The 18,557-nt window shown below is 51.2% G+C and overlaps 2 protein-coding genes across 2 annotated transcripts; one reads left to right on the top strand and one right to left on the bottom strand.

Annotated features, from left to right (window-relative positions):
* Nucleotides 1-3,644: 3,644 nt before the first annotated feature.
* On the bottom strand, nt 3,645-5,831 carry LOC127195088 (H-2 class II histocompatibility antigen, A-U alpha chain-like). Its single transcript, XM_051152528.1, has 5 exons — nt 5,827-5,831; nt 5,409-5,737; nt 4,376-4,657; nt 3,926-4,098; nt 3,645-3,737 (listed from the first exon to the last, which is right to left on the bottom strand). Exons 1-4 carry the CDS (start codon nt 5,829-5,831, stop codon nt 3,944-3,946), a joined length of 771 nt encoding a protein of 256 aa, XP_051008485.1. The 3' UTR covers nt 3,645-3,737; nt 3,926-3,943.
* A 2,843-nt stretch (nt 5,832-8,674) lies between these two features.
* LOC127195945 (H-2 class II histocompatibility antigen, E-S beta chain-like) lies at nt 8,675-18,460 on the top strand. Its single transcript, XM_051153578.1, has 6 exons — nt 8,675-8,849; nt 14,866-15,135; nt 16,045-16,326; nt 17,320-17,430; nt 17,825-17,848; nt 18,143-18,460. The coding sequence occupies exons 1-6, from the start codon at nt 8,750-8,752 to the stop codon at nt 18,154-18,156; spliced, it is 801 nt and encodes a 266-aa protein (XP_051009535.1). The 5' UTR covers nt 8,675-8,749; the 3' UTR covers nt 18,157-18,460.
* The last annotated feature ends 97 nt before the right edge of the window (nt 18,461-18,557 follow it).

Raw genomic sequence — 18,557 nt, 5'->3', positions numbered from 1 at the left:
AGGACATCCAGGACTACATAGAGAAACCCTGTCTATAATAATAATAATAATAACAATAATAATAATAATAATAATAATAATAATAATAATAATAATAATACACACACACACACATACATATACACAAGTGGGACAGCAGTCTATGGTTTTTGGTCCCTTCACTGGAGTCATCAGACACAGGCACATGGTGTCATCACTGAGCTGAAGTTCTTAGGTGATGGAGCCCGTGTCACCTGTGCACACTGTGACCTCTAGATCTTAGTGCCATTCTCTACCTGTTACTGGGGAAGTCAACACACACACACAGCCTCTCTGACACACTCATGCATACACACACGCACACACATGTGAGCACACACATGCTTGCCCACATGCACACATACACACGCATGTGTATACATATGTGTGCGTGCACACACACACACACACACACACACACACACTCACAGAGTCTTGCAGATGTGGTTTCAGCCCTGACAGCTGGAGCTCATCTTCAGGTTTCCTGTCATCAACACAGGTGAGCCTGTTCCCGAGATCATGGAAGACCACACTTTAGAGGAACATGGCGTCATTCACATGCTTTGTCTAAGGAGTCGTCAGCAGGGCCTCCAACCTGTGGACAGGGTCAGCACGGGGAAGCAGGCCTTTTTATCTTCCGTGATCCGGGCTGCCATGCAGGTTGTCAGCTAGGGACACCGTGGGGTGTGCAGACTGCACATGGGGTTCTGCTCACAAGGTTGTAGTCTGAACTTTTCTGGAACAAGATGTGCACACACACACACACACACACACACAAACAAAAACACACACACATAGCCACACACATATGGACAGCACTAATTAGACAGGAAGTTACATGGGAATGTGTTGGGAAAGTATTTGGGGGGATTAGGAAAAGGAAATGGTGGGTGTATATATGATCATATTTTATTGTATCTATGTAGGAAATTTTCCAAATAAACAAATATTAATTAAAAATCACTCTTGTTATGATTTTTAAAAATCCCACTCAGTGTATTTGTTACAGTTAACCTGTTAGCACATCATTGCCATTCTTAAAACAGTTTATAACTCACTTAAAATGTTTCTTAATTTTATGTGTAGGTGCTCCGCCTACCCATATGTTTATGTATTGTGTGTTTGCAGTGCCCAAGGTGGCCAGAAGAGGGCACCAGATCCCCTGGAGCTGAGTTACAGACAACAGCGCCCCACCATGGTGAAGTTGGGAACTGAACCTGGGTCTTCTGCCTGAGCAGCCAGTGCCACTGAGCTGTCTCTCCAACCCCGTGAATCACTTCTGATGCTGGTACATTCTGAGGATTGGACAGGTGGATGCCATGTGTCAATCACAGTGTCAAGCAGCTGTGTCACTGCTTTCTGTGCTCTCTGATACACACTCTCATGCTTAGACACCACCACCCGGCCATGCCCCCGCCACTGGCTTACTAATTTGTAGTATGAATCTTAAATCATCCTCTTCTACCCTATAGGTAGCTTTCCCATCCTGACTCTTGCCCTTCCCTACGTAAGTAGACAGAGTTGTCACATATGATATTATTTGATTAAAAACTTACAGGTTACAGGAGGGAACGTGTCCTTTACTTGAGAGACAAAACTCAGCTAGACAGTGTAGCTTCTTGTCATAGGGGCTTCCTCACCTGTGGAGCCTTGTTATGGGTAATTCTGTGTGTGTGTAAGTGTATGCTCTGTCTGTGAGTGTGTGTATGTGAGTGTGTGTGTGTGTGTGTGTGTGTGTGTGTGTGTGTGTGTGTGTGTAAGAATCTTCTACAGTGGTAGGTTTCCATACAGCTTTTTTGAAAGGTCTTTTGTGTTACTTATCTTTTTTCATGTTGCCCCCTCTACTGTGCCCTCCCACACTCATGCCAACCCTTCCTACCCCACTATTCCCACCCCCTCTATACTTCTGCACTTTATCTCCCCCTTAAAAGCTCCCCCCATGATCATATACTAATTTCCTGTCCTCTGTGGGTATTCCACATGAAACACGCATAGCTGAAGATTTAGATTAAATTTAACATATGAAATAATGTCATGACGTCATCATGACAGCCTCACACATGCACATCAGGTGGACATTGCTTTTGTCTCTTCCCTCCACTGCCCTCCCCACCCCTCTCCCTCGCTTGCCCCCACCCTCCCCACCAGGCAGGCCTTCTCTTTCATTTTATCACACAGCCCATTCCTTCAAACAACGTAATAGTGAGTATAATATGGAATATTGAGATTTTATCAATAACTGCAAAGGAACTATAGTAATCTCCAAACTGTGCTGTGATGAGGCTATGAAATATTAGATAATTTAGTAATGATGTAAAGTTTAGTGGATTCCTAAAATGTGCTGAGCCCTGTCTTGGGTACAGGCGTCTCTGCACTAAGCTGTGCCATACGTCTACTGTGCAGTGTTTTGTGCTTTCTAAGCTCACAGATGCAGCTGCCATGGGCAGAAATGCTGCAGTCTTATAAGAACCCTCAGCGTCTGCCTAGTGCTGATCAGGCGGCAGCAGTTGCAGAGTGGAAACACAGAGGTAAGACAATTTTTAAAAGTTCAGCAGCACAAAGTCTCCTGTCAGGTGGCAGAACTCTCAGCAGTGTCTGGGATGTCCATCAGTTGGCCCGGTTCCCCCACAAGTGTCTTCCCTGGGGGTGGGGACTATGCGGATGGTGTTTATGCAGAATAAATGCAGTTTTCCGCTATATTTTCCATACAGAACCTTCCTATATAGGCCCAGCTTGGCCTTAAGCTTGTGCGGACTCTCCTGTCTCTGAGAGCTGGGATTAATAGTGCACCTGTGCCTTGGCATTTCCTTACAGCAAGTACACACTGAGGTAGGTTTTACACCCCACCTCCCTCTACCTGACTGCAGACAGAAGAGAGTGGACAAGGCTCAGAATGAAAGAAAGAGACAGAGACAGAGACAGAGAGAGACAGAAGGAAGGAGAAAGGGAGAGAGGGAGAGAGAGAGAGAGAGATCCAGGGCTATATTTAGTTGTTTCTGTATCACTAGACACAGGATTATACGGGCCTGATTGCTGAAAACTCTAAAATGAAAGACAGGAAAAACAAAACAAAGACCAGTAGAGAACTTACAAGAGGAGATTGTGGAGGAATGCGTTCAGTGGACGTAGCAGTTGTCAATAAAGCGCTGTTTGGCCAATCAGCTGGGCAGGAAGTGGAAGGACGTCCGGGAGGAGAGAGATGAGGAGAATGGGGGAGCAGGGGACAGGAGAAAGAGACTTACGGAGTATAAGCCACCAGGGAGTCATTATTGGTTTATATGTAGGTGTTAAGGGTATTAGGATGGGAGAAACTCAGATCCTGCCCAGCTCAGTGCTTGCAGCATAAAAATAAACCAGATTCTGTGTGTCTGTCATTGGGGAACTAGCTGGATAAAGAAAACTACTGCTTAATAATTTACTGTATTAATTAATGTAGGAAGAATAAACAGTATTCAGCGAAATTTATTGGTGTTGTGGGGTGACTAAATCAGGTTTCTGAGATTCTACAGTAGATACAATTCGAAAGATTCCAAAAACCAAAACTCAGGTCAGGAGAGAATTCCAAGGGTACGTGGGCTGTGAGAGGTGACAGCCTCAAGTCCAAGAGGAAAGCGAGCTTGAGGACATGTGGGGAAGACAAAGAAGATGAAGACTTGGGCCAGAAAACACACTGTGCCAGGCCATGCAACACACCACCTCTTCCCTGGAGAGCCACACACCTGCAACAGACAGAGAGAGAGAGAGAGATGGGTCCCAGAGACCCCTGAGCTGTGATGACGCCACAGCACAGCTCTCCAGCCATGTTCCAACCACATTTTCATTAGTCCCCCTCCCCCTCCCCTTTCCCCACCCTTGCCCCCTCCCCGCCCCCATGGTGGCTTCGGCTTCCACAAGCACAAACCCTTACCTTCCTCTCCAGGGTGACTCACAAGGGCCCTGGGTGTCTGGAGGTGCCACCTGACCGCAGGCCTTGGATGATGAAGATGGTGCCCACCACGATGCCCACGAGGCCCACAGACAAGCCCAGGGCGCAAACCACAGTCTCCGTCAGCTCTGACATTGGGGCCGGAATCTCGGGTTCTGGCAAAGTGAAGTGTTTGGAGTCAGAAGGGGATGTGTTCATATGTGTGTGTAAGATAGGGCCAGAAAGGAAGTATGTTCATGTGTGTGCAAGACAGGGCCGGGGTGAGGGTGGAAGTTAATCTGGATAGACATTGTGGGGCTTATGAGAGGACACGGAATCTATCATCAGAAACTGTTTAAGACTGGAAGATGAGTTTTGGTCCCCAGAAGCCAGAAACCAGGGTGTTCTAGAGATGACAACAAAGTGTCAGAAGTGGGCAGAACTCCCACGTACCCCAGTGTTTCAGAACCGGCTCATCCAGGCCCCAGTGCTCCACCTTGCAGTCATAAACGTCATCGTCAGAGGGGATGAAGGTGAGGTAAGAGATCTTTTGGAAGGAATAGTCACGCTTGGTGAGGAAGCTGGTCTCATAAGTGCCGTCTGTGACTGACTTGCTGTTTCTCAACCACGTGATGTTGACCACAGGAGGGAAGATGTTGTCCACAAAGCAGAGGAGGATGTTGGGCTGACCCAGCAGCACAGGGGACTTGGGGAACACGGCCACCTCAGGAACCTCTGGAAGAAGGAAGCAGCCACGTGAGTGAGTTTGTCTCCCTGAAGCTCTGCGCTGTCTGGTGAGGGAGCCTTCTCACTCAGACTCACACACATGATGGTCAAAGAGCCCGATTGTCCCTTCTGCTTGGCGCTAACGTGCACTGCATCCATTACCCCTGTGCCCTCTCTAGGGTGTCAGGTAGGGTGTCTGTCAGGTAGGGTGTCTGTCAGGTAGGGTGTCTGTCAGGTGGGGTGTCTGTCAGGTGGGCTGTCTGTCAGGTAGGGTGTCTGTCAGGTGGGGTGTCTGTCAGGTAGGGTGTCTGTCAGGTAGGGTGTCTGTCAGGTGGGGTGTCTGTCAGGTGGGGTGTCTGTCAGGTGGGGTGTCTGTCAGGTGGGGTGTCTGTCAGGTGGGGTGTCTGTCAGGTGGGGTGTCTGTCAGGTGGGGTGTCTGTCAGGTGGGGTGTCTGTCAGGTGGGGTGTCTGTCAGGTAGGGTGTCTGTCAGGTAGGGTGTCTGTCGGGTAGGGTGTCTGTCAGGTGGGGTGTCTGTCAGGTGGGGTGTCTGTGGGGCCTCTTCAGAAGACACAAGGAGTGCACTGTGGGACGGAGAGCTTTATATCACATGTAATGTGCGATTTGTAAGAGGAGAGAGGATGAGAGTTCAGAGATGAGGAGGTCTGGGTGCTCCTGGCAAGGAGAGGGTTTTATAGAACCATTTATATATGGGTCATGTTCCCCCAGGGAAGGGAGCAGGAAGATGGGGTGAGCACGTACTGTTGGTAGCTGCGGTAGAGTTGGACCTCTTTATCATGATGTCCAAGTTGTATTTGACTGTAGATATCTCTTGCAGTCCACCTTGAGGGTCAAAGCTTGTCAGCTGTCCAAACTCAGGAATCCTCCAGACAGTCTGCTTCTTAGCCAAGTCCACATAGAACAGCTCATCACCATCAAACTCAAACGTGTACTGGCCGTTTTCTCCAAAAGACTGATAGACACTTGAACCATAGATGCCTACGTGGTCGGCTGATGAATTTAGGTGGACAGTGGAAAAGAAAAAAATGTTATTAAGCAAAATGACAGAAAATGCTTTAAAATACCGTGAACTTCGTGGTTTTTGGTATATTCCACCATCTGCTCCTCACTACCACCTCAGCGTTGGATACAGTCTGGTCTTTCCCTCTGTGACATGCACTACATGACGGCGGGATGTCATGTGTTTGACTCTGCTGTCCTGACAGCCTTGTTCAGTGTCTGGTACATGGACGGCTTAATCCAAGTAGCTCACAACTGAACGGAGGAAGAAAATCTCAGACATTCAGCTTTCTTTTCAACGATCCAGTCAGCTGTTTCCTTCTCTTAGTAGACTCTGTGTCATCAATTTCTCATAAGTTAATAACATTTCTATTATGTTTTATTTCCTTTAAAAAAAGACATTTTTCATACAAGGAAACTTTCTCATTTTTTTTTTAACAAAAAGAAAACACAGAGAATCAGATAGAAGAGAGAACAGGGACATCATGACACAATATGTGGAAACTGTTAGGTCTAAAGTTCCTGCACTGTTAACTGGGGACACACAGGACAGTCTTCTGGTCTCCTCTGCACTGAAAGGAATAGGAACTTTATTGTACTTTATGCTTCTGTCAATCCCCACCTCATTCCCCCCCTAAAAAACACTGACATCACTTGCAGATTCATGATGATTTAAAGCTTTTTCCTCCAACAGCGAGCGTGTGTGAGATGCCACAGAGCGTGGCCGCCACCAGTACAGATGGTTCCACCTAATGCCAGATCAACGTTATCGCCAAGGCACAGGTTTTAGTATTTAGTTTTTTCCTCCTTCTTCATTTACTGAGTTTCAGCAAATGTCAGACATCGTGCTGTTGCAGAAGCCAGCCAGGCCTCTGCAGTCGCCATGCTTGGGGAATGTGAGGAGAGTGGGGTCAGCAGGCAAACGGTCCATGTGACGAGCTGTGAGTGGCCGTGGGAAAGCTGCCGTCTGGCGCTCTGCATAAGGCACTACCAATCAAACCTAACTACGCCGTCCTGTCCTGTCCTGCTGTTTGCCTGGGCCTCTTTTTCTCACTGAAATGAAAGTTGTTTTTCGGTTTGCTGAGCCCTCTCTACTCTGAATGGCTCCACTCAGTGTTAGTTAGTTAATAGGCTTCCAGCCACACTAAGACCCAGCCCCCCCCCCCCCCCCCCCCCCCCCCGTCTGCTATCACATTCAACTGCCCCTCTGGCCCTTCCCTTCCCAGGGTGGCCATCTTGGTTGGTCTTATCAGCCACCCCCACCCCACACCTCCCCTCAAGGCTTCCTTATCCATTATTAATAAACCTTCTCAATTTCTTTTCCAAATGTGGACGGACACAGCGTTCACTTCAGCAGGTGCTTGTCCGCGGCCACAAGCCTTGCTGAGGACACCGCCCGGCCTCCTGCCCCCACAGTTGTGCCCTCAGCTGGGCCCACTTTCCCCAGCGATGCCCTTTCTGCCTCCTGACCTTGCCCTGCCTCCCTCACGAGCCTGTACGCTTCCTAGGTAGGCAGCAGTTACACACACACACACACACACACACACACACACACACACACACACACACATACGTATGTATATATATTTCAGCTCCACAGCTTAGCTTAGCAAGTGCTTTATAGGGGAGTATTGAATGGTTACTGATATTTTTGAGGTCCATGGAGAATTTGAGAATGACTGACAGGTGGGAGAACGGTGTGAGCATCAGGGTCAGCAATGGCCAGGGCTGTGTGAGGACCTGTGTGTGTGCCCTGTGCATTTGGCTCTGATGAAAATATTGAAAGTCATATTTTATATAGAAGATAAATGTGATGTAGGCTGACTTAAAATCAAAGCACGTTCTCCTCGCTCTTCTCTCTCCTCTCCTCCTCTCTCTCCCCCCCTCCTCTCTCTCCTCCCTCTCTCTCCTCATTCTCTCGCTCCACCCTCTCTCTCTCTCCTCTGCCTCTTTCTCTCTCTCTTTCTCCTCTCCCCTCCCCTCCTCCTCCTCTCTTTTCTCTCTTCCCTCTCGTCTCTCTCTCTCTCTCTTCTCTCTCTCGCTCCGCTCTCCCTCCATCTCCCTCATCTCTCTCCTCTCTCCTCCCTCTCTCTCTCTCTCTCTTCTCTCTCTCTCTCTCCTCTCTCTCTCTCTCTCTTTCTCTCTCTCTCTCCCTCTCTCCTCTCCCTCTCTCTCTCCTCCTCTCTCTCTCCCTCTCTTCTCTCTTCTCTCATCTTTCCTCTCTCGCTCCAGTCAATTTTGACATATACACCATTAAGCTGAGGTGCAGTAAGCGCCAGGCTAAAGGTGCCTGGTGACAGTCATCTTTTTTTTCCCACCTCGTTTGCTCCTACACAGCTTCAAGCCCACAGTTGTCCCAACAGCCTTGTGTGGGAGAGGAGACCGCTCCCGCAGCGCTCAGGCTGTGAGTGACTGACATCGCAGTGTTTGAGCAGCAACTGTATCAGGGATTTAAAAAGGAAACAAAATGATCCCATTAAAAACAATGTAAGTATTTACTCCTTGAAAAAGTTATATGTGTATACAATGTATTTTAATCCTGCCCCTACCTACAACTGTATTCCAACTTCCCTGGAACCTTCCAACATTTCTCTCTCCCAACTTCATTTCTTGTTGTTGTTGTTGTTGTTGCTGTTTTAATTAACAACCCACTGGGTGCAGTTACGGCAGTCCACATGCACTCGGGAGTGGGGCCATCAACGGGGTTGGTTCTTTTTCTGTTGTTTGTAGGCTTGAGACAGGGTCTTACCATGTAGACCCCGCTGGCCTCTGACTCACAGAGTCCCAGCTGCCGCTGCCTCCCAAGTGCTGGGATGTGAGGCATGCGCACCAGGTTAGGCTGAGTATCTCTTTATAGAGAATTTCAAGTTTCAGAAGGGGACCTTCCTACTGCATCTCTACCCAGCAACTGATGATGCTGGTGCCCTCTGATGCTGATTGGCTGACCAGCACGGACCTGAACCAATCCAGCGCCAAGGTCTTGAATCCAGGTTCTTATTATCTTGGCAATGAGTTAAGAGAGGGGACAGTTTCCACAGTGTGAAGCTCGTCTGTCTGCCCTCCATTCTCTCCTTCTCTCCACCATGATGCGACTGTGGTTCCCCAGAGGCCCCTGTGTGGCAGCTGTGATGGTGGTGCTGATGGTGCTGAGCCCTCCCGTGGCTCTGGTCAGGGACCATCAAGGTAAGTGCTCACCTCAGGTGCTGGGCTGCTGGGGGTGGGGGAGGAAAGGGCTAGCTCCCTCCCCGTCCAGGCCAAGTCCCTTGAGTCCTGATGTGTCCTGTGACCACCCACAGTCCTCATATGAAATCCAAACTGTGTCCCCAATAGAAGCCTGGATGTTCGCGCTCTCAGAGGTGTGTGAGAGGTGCCGAGCATCAGCCATTGCTTTTCAAGTTCTTCCCAGTAAAATCTCCACCTTGGGTCATTTTCCCTCAGTGCCTCAGAGGATGGATAAATCATGGTGTTAAATCAACTTCTCACACTGGGCTTCTCTTCACTGTGTGAGCTACGCCAGACACAGAGGCTTCTCCTTAAAAATAGAATTTTCTTTTTTTTTTTTAATTTTTATTTATTTTTCATTATGTATACAGCGCTCTGCCTGCGTGTACACCTGCAGGCCAGAAGAGGGCATTTGATCACATTATAGATGGCTGTGAGCCACCATGTGGTTGCTGGGAATTGAACTCAGAACCTCTGGAAGAGCGGTCAGTGCTCTTAACCTCTGGGCCAGCTCTACGGCACCCAAATAGACTTTTACATGTGTATTTCTATTCTACCTTGTATGTATGTTTCTGTTGTTTTAATCAAAAAAAAAAGTGAAATATTAATTTAATCAGAGGACTTCTGTGAAAGTATCAGAGTCAAGGCACAGGGAGGGCGTCGCAGGGAGATCTGTGATGTCATAGCCAAACTGGTGCTGTACACATGCACTCGGGTTGGGACCATCCAAGGCAGGAGGGGGACATGAACAACCAACCAATAGCCTCATTGTCCCCCTAAATGCAGCCCTACTATCCTTTCATGGGTTTGGTTCTTTTTTGGTTTGAGACAGGGTCTTACCATGTAGACCAGGCTGGCCTCTAACTCACAGAGTCCCAGCTGCCTCTGCCTCCCAAGTGCTGGGACTAAAGGCCTGAGACATCACAGCCTGGCTCCCAGTATCCTTTTTATGAAGAGAACTGTAAGTTTCAGAAGGGGACCTTCCTACTGCTTCTCTACCCAGCAACTGATGATGCTGGTGTCCTCTGATGCTGATTGGCTGCCCAGCATGGACCTTAACCAACTCAGTGCCAATGCCTTAAACCCAAGTTCTTACTATCTTGGCAATGAGTAAAGAGAGAAAGACAGTTTGGACAGTGTGAGGCTGGGTGTCTGCCCTGGGGTCTCTCCTCCTCCCCACATTGATGGCACTGTGGCTCCCCACAGGCCCTTGTGTATTTCTGGTCTACTTTGTATATGCGTTTTTGTTGTTTTAAACAAAAACATGAAATACTGATCCAATTGGAAGATTTCTGGGATGGTAGCACAGAGTCGAGGCACAGGGAGGGCGTTACAGGGGGACCCCTGAGCTTGCTCTGCGGGCTGTGAGGCGGCTGCCTGGGCACCTGTGACCTGAACCCAGGCCTTCCTCCTTCCCCCTCCCTGACTCCAGGCTCTGTGCAGCCTGTTCCTGTGCGGAACCTCTGCTGGGCAGTGGGGTAGCGATTCTCCTGGGGAGCACAGCAGCCAAGGCTGAGGTTCTTAGACCTGGAAACAGCCTTGGAGACGATGGGCGGGCCTGTGGGCTGTTCTAGAGAACGTGAGGCCTCTTGTGGGACGGGTTAGAGCCTGTTCAGTGTCTGTGATTTGCACATATCTGTGTTTTGTTTTTCTCCCACTTTCTCTGGGCTGTTCTATGAGAAGGAACTGACTTCCCTTGCATCTCAGGATGTTCTTTCTAGTGTCATGACCCACGTCTACATCACAGTGAGTCTGTGATCTGCACATGGGGTAAAAGACAGGGTTGTTAACACTGCTGAGAACTGTGACCCTGTCTGCTGTGGCTGAGGTGTACAGTGCGGAAGAGACGCCCTTTGTCTTAGAGCTGCCTGAGGACTGGGAGGGACGACCCTGTAAAGCACTAGGTCCTGCTGCCCCACTGTGTGGAAGGACACACAGAAGCTTCCAGACTGCCTCTCCCCTCACTGCCACCTCCCACAGCCCAGGCTTCTGCCCTTGTACCATCGTCTTTCACACAGAATATTCTTATGGCTTCTAAAACTTTCATTTTTCTTCCATTTTTTCCTTTTATAAAAATCCAGGCATTCCTATCACTGTTGTCTCAAACACAGAGATGGGTAATTCATCTCTGAAACTCTCTATTTTAAACTCACGAGCAGTGATGGCTGCACAGAATGCATAGAGCTTCTTCATCCTGAGCATCCAGTGCGATTGGTAATGTCTGGTGTTTGCATTCATTTGCCTTTTCTTCTCTTCTTTTGATGTTTCAAGTCAGGGTTTCTCTATGTAGCCTTGGCTGTCCTGGACTCTCTTTGTAGACCAGGCTGGCCTTGAACTCACAGAGATCCGCCTGCCTCTGCCTCCCGAGTGCTGGGATTGAATGTGCCTGATTCTCTTGTAAGGTTTCAGACCTAGCTTAAATATGAAAAATAAAACCCACACACTTGAGGTGTCTTGCCTCCATCTTTATCTATTCAGACTGCAGAAGCTCATATGACTGACTGACCCACTAGAGGGAGACAGACCCTTACCTTTCCCTGGGGTCACAGTTAGCCTCTGATTTTTTTAAAAAAAGATTTATGTATTTATTATGTATACAGTGCTCTGCCTGCATGTACACCTGCATGCCAGAAGAGGGCACCAGATCTCATTAGATGGTTGTGAGCCACCATGTGGTTGCTGGGAATTGAACCCAGGTCCTCTGGAAGAGCAGCCAGTGCTCTTAACCTCTGAGCCATCTCTCCAGCCCTAGCCTCTGATTTTTTAAAAAAAGCTCTGTCTTGTGACTTCTCTGCATCTGTAATTCAGATAAGAGACTGTGGGTCAGTATTGAGATCATGCTTTCAATTTCTAGAAGCTTCGCCAGTGGTTTCCTATTAGTAAAACTCGGAAAGCTCCCATCACCCCAGGTGTTTGAGTTGGGGCTCCTCCTGGTCCCCACATCTCTCACCTTCTGCCCTCAGGCCTGTGCTCTGTTGTTCTGAACTCAGCGTTGGCAGGAGGTGTTCCCCAGCTGACATGTGCCCCTCCCCTGACATGTGCAGCCACCTCCCTCCTCCTCTGTCTCTCCTCTGTGACACATTTTCATTGTCACCCCCCAGTGTGCTTCTCTGTCCTCTCCTGTGACTCCAGGTCCCTGTTAATGGAGCTCTGCCCCTCTCCGACTTGTCCCTGCCCTTCTCAGGTGTAGCATGGCATCTCTTTCTCCTCTTTGGGGTCCCAGGGGCAGCACAGGCCACACAGGAGTCACTGAGGGAGACGTGCTGTGTTCTGCAGAGTGTGTGTAAGGCGCTTGAGCAGGACAGGTGCAGGTGTGGTGTGTCCTGAGCTGCTGAGTGCTGGCTTCCAGCTGAGCTCCAGGTGGGCAGGTGTGGGGTCAGGGAGCGGCCACCCCACGCCCCCTCTGCCTCTGGAACACAAGGGATGCATGTGTCGGGGGCTGCTCTTTGGGAGGTGGCCTGACTCTGCACCCCAACACCAGCTCCTCCTGGATGCCTGGGACAGGACTGTCCTGTCCTCAAGTTTATACCAAAAGGGTCATTTCCCTCTTGGAGCTTTTTGTTTGTTTGTTTGTTTTTTAAAATTATATTTTTACATATACATTTATATTATTACACATGAATAAACTACATACAACAAGAAGAACCACTAAACAATCAGGAATTATGTTAATGTTACATTCATAGTGTTTTGGCTATCTGCATTTGGCAACCTTGAAAAAACATCTTTCCTTTCTTGGTGCGTCTACAATTCTGAATGTAAATCAGTATCTACCATATCTCATCTCTATCAACTTAAACCATCTCTCCAGACCTAAGAACATCTTAACCCCTAAACAACTAGTCTTCATTGTAAAACTAAACTAGCTGGTCTAAACCCCATCTGAGACTTGAGCAGGAATAAAATTATCAGAGTGAACAGGAAGTGCAGGTGAGAGTCTGCGGTGAAAAAATGACAGAGACGGTTTGCTGGCTGAACAGTCACCCAACGCTCTCTGTAACGTTGGAGCATCTTCGTCAGCTTCTGGCCGAGTGTATCTGGCAGACGTATTTGTGAGGCGGGAACTATGGAGGGCTTGCCTACCCTGTCTTGGCAGAGTCGGCCTGCATCCAAGCTTGACCGTGTTAAGGCAGAATTCTGTCTGTGGGCGAAACGAGGAAATTGTGCCCAGTGGCTGTGGCCACACATGAAGCCGTCTCCATAAGGAGGCTCTGTGATGCTCATCATCTTCTCTGAGGTCGCTGGGTGTCGCCAGGAGTTAACGTGTCTTGTTGTCACGAACCTTTAAAATAACAGACACATGTTTAAATGCCATACTCTGGAGGTCTCTGGGGTTCTGAAGGCCTTGTGTAACTATTTTACCTTATCTGTCTGTGGAGTCTGCTAAGCCTGCCCCCTAGAGCTGCAGCGTCACCCGTAACTGAGCAGGGAGACTGCGGTGACCAAGCGTGTGTGACAGGGAAGCCCACAGGGCTGCGACTGAGGAAAGCTGGGAGGGGGAGACGGCCTTCCCCAGGGAGGAGCTCAGCAGCTGGTTGTCAGTTCCAAATGCTCAGCCCTGAGCGCGCGCACACACACACACACACACAGTAACTTCACACACACAGTAACCTCACACACACACAGTAACCTCACACACACGCAGTAACCTCACACACACACACACAGTAACCTCACACACACACACACAGTAACCTCACACACACACAGCAACCTCACACACATGCAGTAACCTCACACACACAGTGACCTCACACACATGCACTAACCTCACACACACACAGAATATAGTGTATGAAAAAAATTTCATTTTAAGGTGAAAAACCCCAGAAGAATGCAGTGGGCGATAAAATACTTGACTAACCGCTCTGTCCACTGCACATCTGGAGGTCATGATGAGGGTTAAAGAACTGTGTGTGTGTATGTGTGCGTGCGCATGTGTGTACGTGTGTATGCGTGTAGCTGTGTGTGCTTGCATCTGTGTGTGCAAATGTGTGCGTGCACATGTGTGTACATGTGTATGCGTGTGCGCAGGTGTGTGCGCAGGTACGTGTGTGTGTGCATGCACGTGTGTACGTGTGTGCATGTGCCTTTTGTGTGCACATGCATGTGTGCGTGTGTGGATGTGCATGTTTGTGTGTTAGTATGTGTGTGGATGTACATGTGTGTGTATGGATGTTTGTGTTCACATGCTTATGTGTGTCTGTGCATGCATACATGTGTGTATGTGTGTTGGTGCGTGCATATGTGTACGTGTGCATTTGTGTGTGTGCTCATGCGTATTTGTATATGTAAGCGTGCATGTGCGTGTGTGTATATGTGTGTATGCATGTTTGTGTGAGTGTATGTGTATGCATGTATATATGAGTGTGGTTGTGTGCGTGTGCTTATGCGTGTACACACACATGCATGTGTGCATGCACATTGTGTTCATGAATGCGTGTGTGCGTGTATATGTGTGCACACGCATACATGTGTGTGCGTGTGTGCATGGGTGCGCGGGCATGTGTGTTTGTGTGTGCGCACACGTGTGTGCACATGTATGTGTGCGCGTGTTTGTGTGTGAGCCTGCATGTGTGTTTGTGTGCGTGTGCTTACGTGTGTGCACACGCGTGTATGTGTGTGTGCACGTGTGTGTGGGTACGTGTGCATGTGTGTTTGTGCGCACATATGTGTGTATTGCTGTGTGCGGGAGCATATGTATGTGTGCATGTGTGTGCGCGTGCATGTGCGTGTTTGTGTGCGTGTGTATATGTGTGTGCGCGTGCATGTGTGCGCGTGCGTGTGCTGAGGCGCCCAGGCTCCATCTCTTCCCTCATTTACACAGCTGTCACTGTCCCCCTGGGGTGTGGCTTGTGTCCTGTCTGGTGGGTTACGGTGACGTCAGAGGTGGGCGGGGCGAGCTCAGGTCACTTTAAGGAGCTGCGGAGACTCGGGGACTCCGACCGCAGAGAAGAAACAGTTCTTGTCCCCGCAGCACGGTTCCTGGAATATGGTAAATCTGAGTGTCACTTCTACAACGGGACGCAGCGCGTGCGGCTTCTGGACAGATACTTCCACAACGGGGAGGAGTATGTGCGCTTCGACAGCGACGTGGGCGAGTACCGCGCGGTGACCGAGCTGGGGCGGGGCATAGACAAAAACCTCAACAGCCAGAAGGACTTCATGGAGCAGACGCGGGCCGAGGTGGACACGTACTGCAGACACAACTACGGGGTCGTGGAGAGCTTCACTGTGCAGCGCAGAGGTGAGAGCGCAGCTGCGAGCGCCGGACTGAGAGGAGCGGCAGGGTGCCGTGTGCGCGTGCGCAGGAGCCGCGGGTGGTGCCGTGTGCGCAGGAGCCGCAGGGGCTGCTGGGGTCCCTGGAGCTGCAGGTGGCTTAAAGTCACGTGACTCGGGCGCTGGGCACAAACTCACCCTCCACAGGGGCAGCAGCGCCATCAACTGCGGATTAGCTGCAGCCCTGAGAACAAAGTCCAGGCTGCACAGGACCGTGAGGTGGAGGGAAAAGTGCATTAAAGATACTTTAAGCTTAAGGAGGAGGCGCTGGACAGAGGGAAGTGAAGACCCACAGCGCGAGCGTCCCGCAGAGGCAGTGTCACAGAGGGAGACCTGCCCGCGTGAGCCCTGGGTGACCTGGCACCAGCCGTATGCGGTGCTTGACTCTCACCTCGCAGCTCAGCGTTTCCTGAGGGATTTCCCTGCCTTTCCTCTCTCTTGACAAGGGAGACACACGAGGTGGCTCTGCAGGCGCCTTGGGTGCAGGTGAACCCAGGAGCCCCTAGAGCTGCACAGAGGACTTAGCCTTGATCTCTTCCCTGGAGTGGGATCCGCTGAGATCCACGGTAAACTGTAGGTCACAGCTGGGGACACAGAGCGGCCACCGCAGCTGCTGATCCTGTGGGAAACCTTCCCTGTTAGCCAGGCGCTTCAACCGGACCCCGGTGTGAGGGCTGCTCTCTCCTCTCAGGTCCCCAGCGTGTCCCGGACTTTCCCTCTGGCCTCGGGTGGCCTCACGGTGACAGTGACCAGAGAGAAGAGTCGGGTGCTGTGGACTGGAACTCACTGGAGCCTCAGTGATGGGAAGGTTGGGATGGTGCAAGTCCGCAGCCTAATTAGCTCTCGAGACTCATTTTGACCTCCCTTCCTCCTCCAGTTGAGCCCAAGGTGTCTGTGTACCCTGCAAAGACGCAGCCCCTGGACCACCACAACCTCCTGGTCTGCTCTGTGAATGGCTTCTACCCTGGCCGCGTTGAAGTCAAATGGTTCCGGAACGACCAGGAGGAGAAGACTGGGGTGGTGTCCACGGGCCTGATCCCCAATGGAGACTGGACCTACCAGAGCCTGGTGATGCTGGAGACGGTTCCTCAGAGTGGAGAGGTTTACACCTGCCAGGTGGAGCATCCCAGCCTGAGCAGCCCTGTCACAGTGGAGTGGAGTGAGTGGGAAGTTCCTGACCCTGCGAATCCCCGCCCACCAGGGAGGGGGCGTGGCTCACCCCTGCCAGTCAGCTCTTCCTGACCCTGCGAATCCCCGCCCACCAGGGAGGGGGCGTGGCTCACCCCTGCCAGTCAGCTCTTCCTGACCCTGTGAATCCCCGCCCACCAGGGAGGGGGCGTGGCTCACTCCTGCCAGTCAGCTCTTCCTGACCCTGTGAATCCCCGCCCATCAGGGAGGGGGCGTGGCTCACCCCTGCCAGTCAGCTTTCTCTGACCGTCCCCCGCCGTGAATCCCCGCCCACTATGGAGGGGGCGTGGCTCACCTCTGCCAGTCTGCTTTTCCTGACCCTGTGAATTCCCGCCCACCAGGGAGGGGGCGTGGCTCACCCCTGCCAGTCAGCTTTCTCTGACACTATGTCTCCGCCCACCAGGGAGGAAGGGTGGCTTACACCTGCCAGTCAGCTTCCTCTGCCCACACACTATTAGCACTGGTTCTGTGCTGTCCTCTCCTTCAGCGTGGTTACCATGGTACATGTATGAGGTTCTACAAGCGCCTTTGCCCCTGGGAAGCAGTTATGTCACTGTACACACTTCTGAGCCTGCCAGTGACCTCACGGGTCCTGGGACCTGCGTGGCCATGCTGCAGCCTCTGCCTCTGGCTGGCTTGGCTTCTGCTAACGACAGGGATGGACCAGGAGCCGCGCAGGGCCATGGCTGACCTCAGGGGTGTCCAGTCTCAGCCGTGCCTTTGCTTAGCGCTGTCCCCCTCAGAGCTCAGCAGCTCCTGTCAGCTCAGCACAGGGCGGCCACCTTAAGTCTCTTCATGCCCTGAGCCTCTCGTGGTTGATTGCTGTGTCAGCATCACCTGGAGTGTTCGGTTCCAGCCCTTGTAGACTCGGCTTCCCCCTCGGTCTCAGTTCTCCACTCTCAGGGGTCCCAAGAGGGAAACGGGATTTGATCTGAAAGCCCCCAAACCTGCCTTCCCTTCCCAGGGGCGCGGTCCACGTCCGCACAGAACAAGATGCTGAGCGGGGTCGGGGGCTTCGTGCTGGGTCTGCTCTTCCTTGGAGCTGGGCTGTTCGTCTACTTCAGGAACCAGAAAGGTAGGAGCCTGGTGGTGGCCGGGTCTCCATAGCACTTCCGGGAAGAGCCGTGGCTCTGTTCTCAGGGCGTCACTGGCCTGTGCCCGCGGGGTTCCCTGCACTCTGAGCCCCACAGTCTGTAGTCACTGGGCCTAACCCTTGGGGTGAGAACATATAGATGGGAAAGTTAGGGCGCTTCTGGCTTGAGAACTGAGGACAGAGGAGGAGCCGCTGGGCACTGCATGTGACCGAAGCTTCCCGAGCCTCTCCCTCTGTCCATGTTCCTCTCCATCGTGGCTGCCGTGGGCTGTGGTACCAGAGAAACCTGAGGTGGCAGCTCAGACCCTGGGACTTGAGTCTGGGGACAGATCTACCTCCTTGCATTTATGTGTCTATTTTCTTCTCTCTTTTCTAGGACAGTCTGGACTTCAGCCAACAGGTAACACCCTTCAGTCTTCTCAGAGACAGATGTGCTTTCCCTGCAGTGTGGGGCTGGGTGTGATGGACACCAGGCAGGAACGCTGGGGACATTTAGATCCTAGGGTCTGTCCAGGCAGTGTGCACTGAGCCGTGCTCCCACGATCACTGAAGGCCTGTGCTCTGAGGCAGCGTGGACTCTGGGCGTGAGAAGTTCCTCTCTGCTCACGGCTGCGCTGTCAGGAGAGGCCTGAGGTGCTCAGAGAAGCCACTGCAGAGTTAGGTCTGTTAACACAGTGTCCCCTGTGCCCTGCAGGACTCCTGGGCTGACTGAGGCGCAAAGGCTGATGGGAGGAGCGCTCCCATGCTTATGGCAAGAAACCAAATCCTGCTTGGATTGAAGTCCTCCATGGACAGTGCTCCCCAGGACCTGGCTCCTCCTGGCTCTGGGCCCTGCAGACCTGTGCTCCCTCATGGCTGCTCAGTCCCTGGCCCGGCCTGGCAGCCCAGGACAGAGGCCCCTCTCCTCACATGTGTCCCTTCTTTTTGTCACCCGCCCTTTGCCTGGTGCTCTGAGCCAGTCTGCTGTCACATGCTTTCTTATGTTTTATCAATAAAGAAAGAATGAAAACCACCTGCTTCACAGCTTCAAGAGGAAGAAACACTAAAGAGAAAGGAAGGGCTCAGTGTGTGATGCTCTCTGTGCCCGTGAAGCTGAGGGACAGTATGAA

This window comes from Acomys russatus, chromosome 11 (assembly GCF_903995435.1).
Source record: "Acomys russatus chromosome 11, mAcoRus1.1, whole genome shotgun sequence".
Taxonomy (NCBI): Eukaryota; Metazoa; Chordata; class Mammalia; order Rodentia; family Muridae; genus Acomys; species Acomys russatus.
The sequence above is the reverse complement of the archived record's forward strand: the minus strand, read 5'-3'. Positions and strand labels throughout refer to the sequence as shown.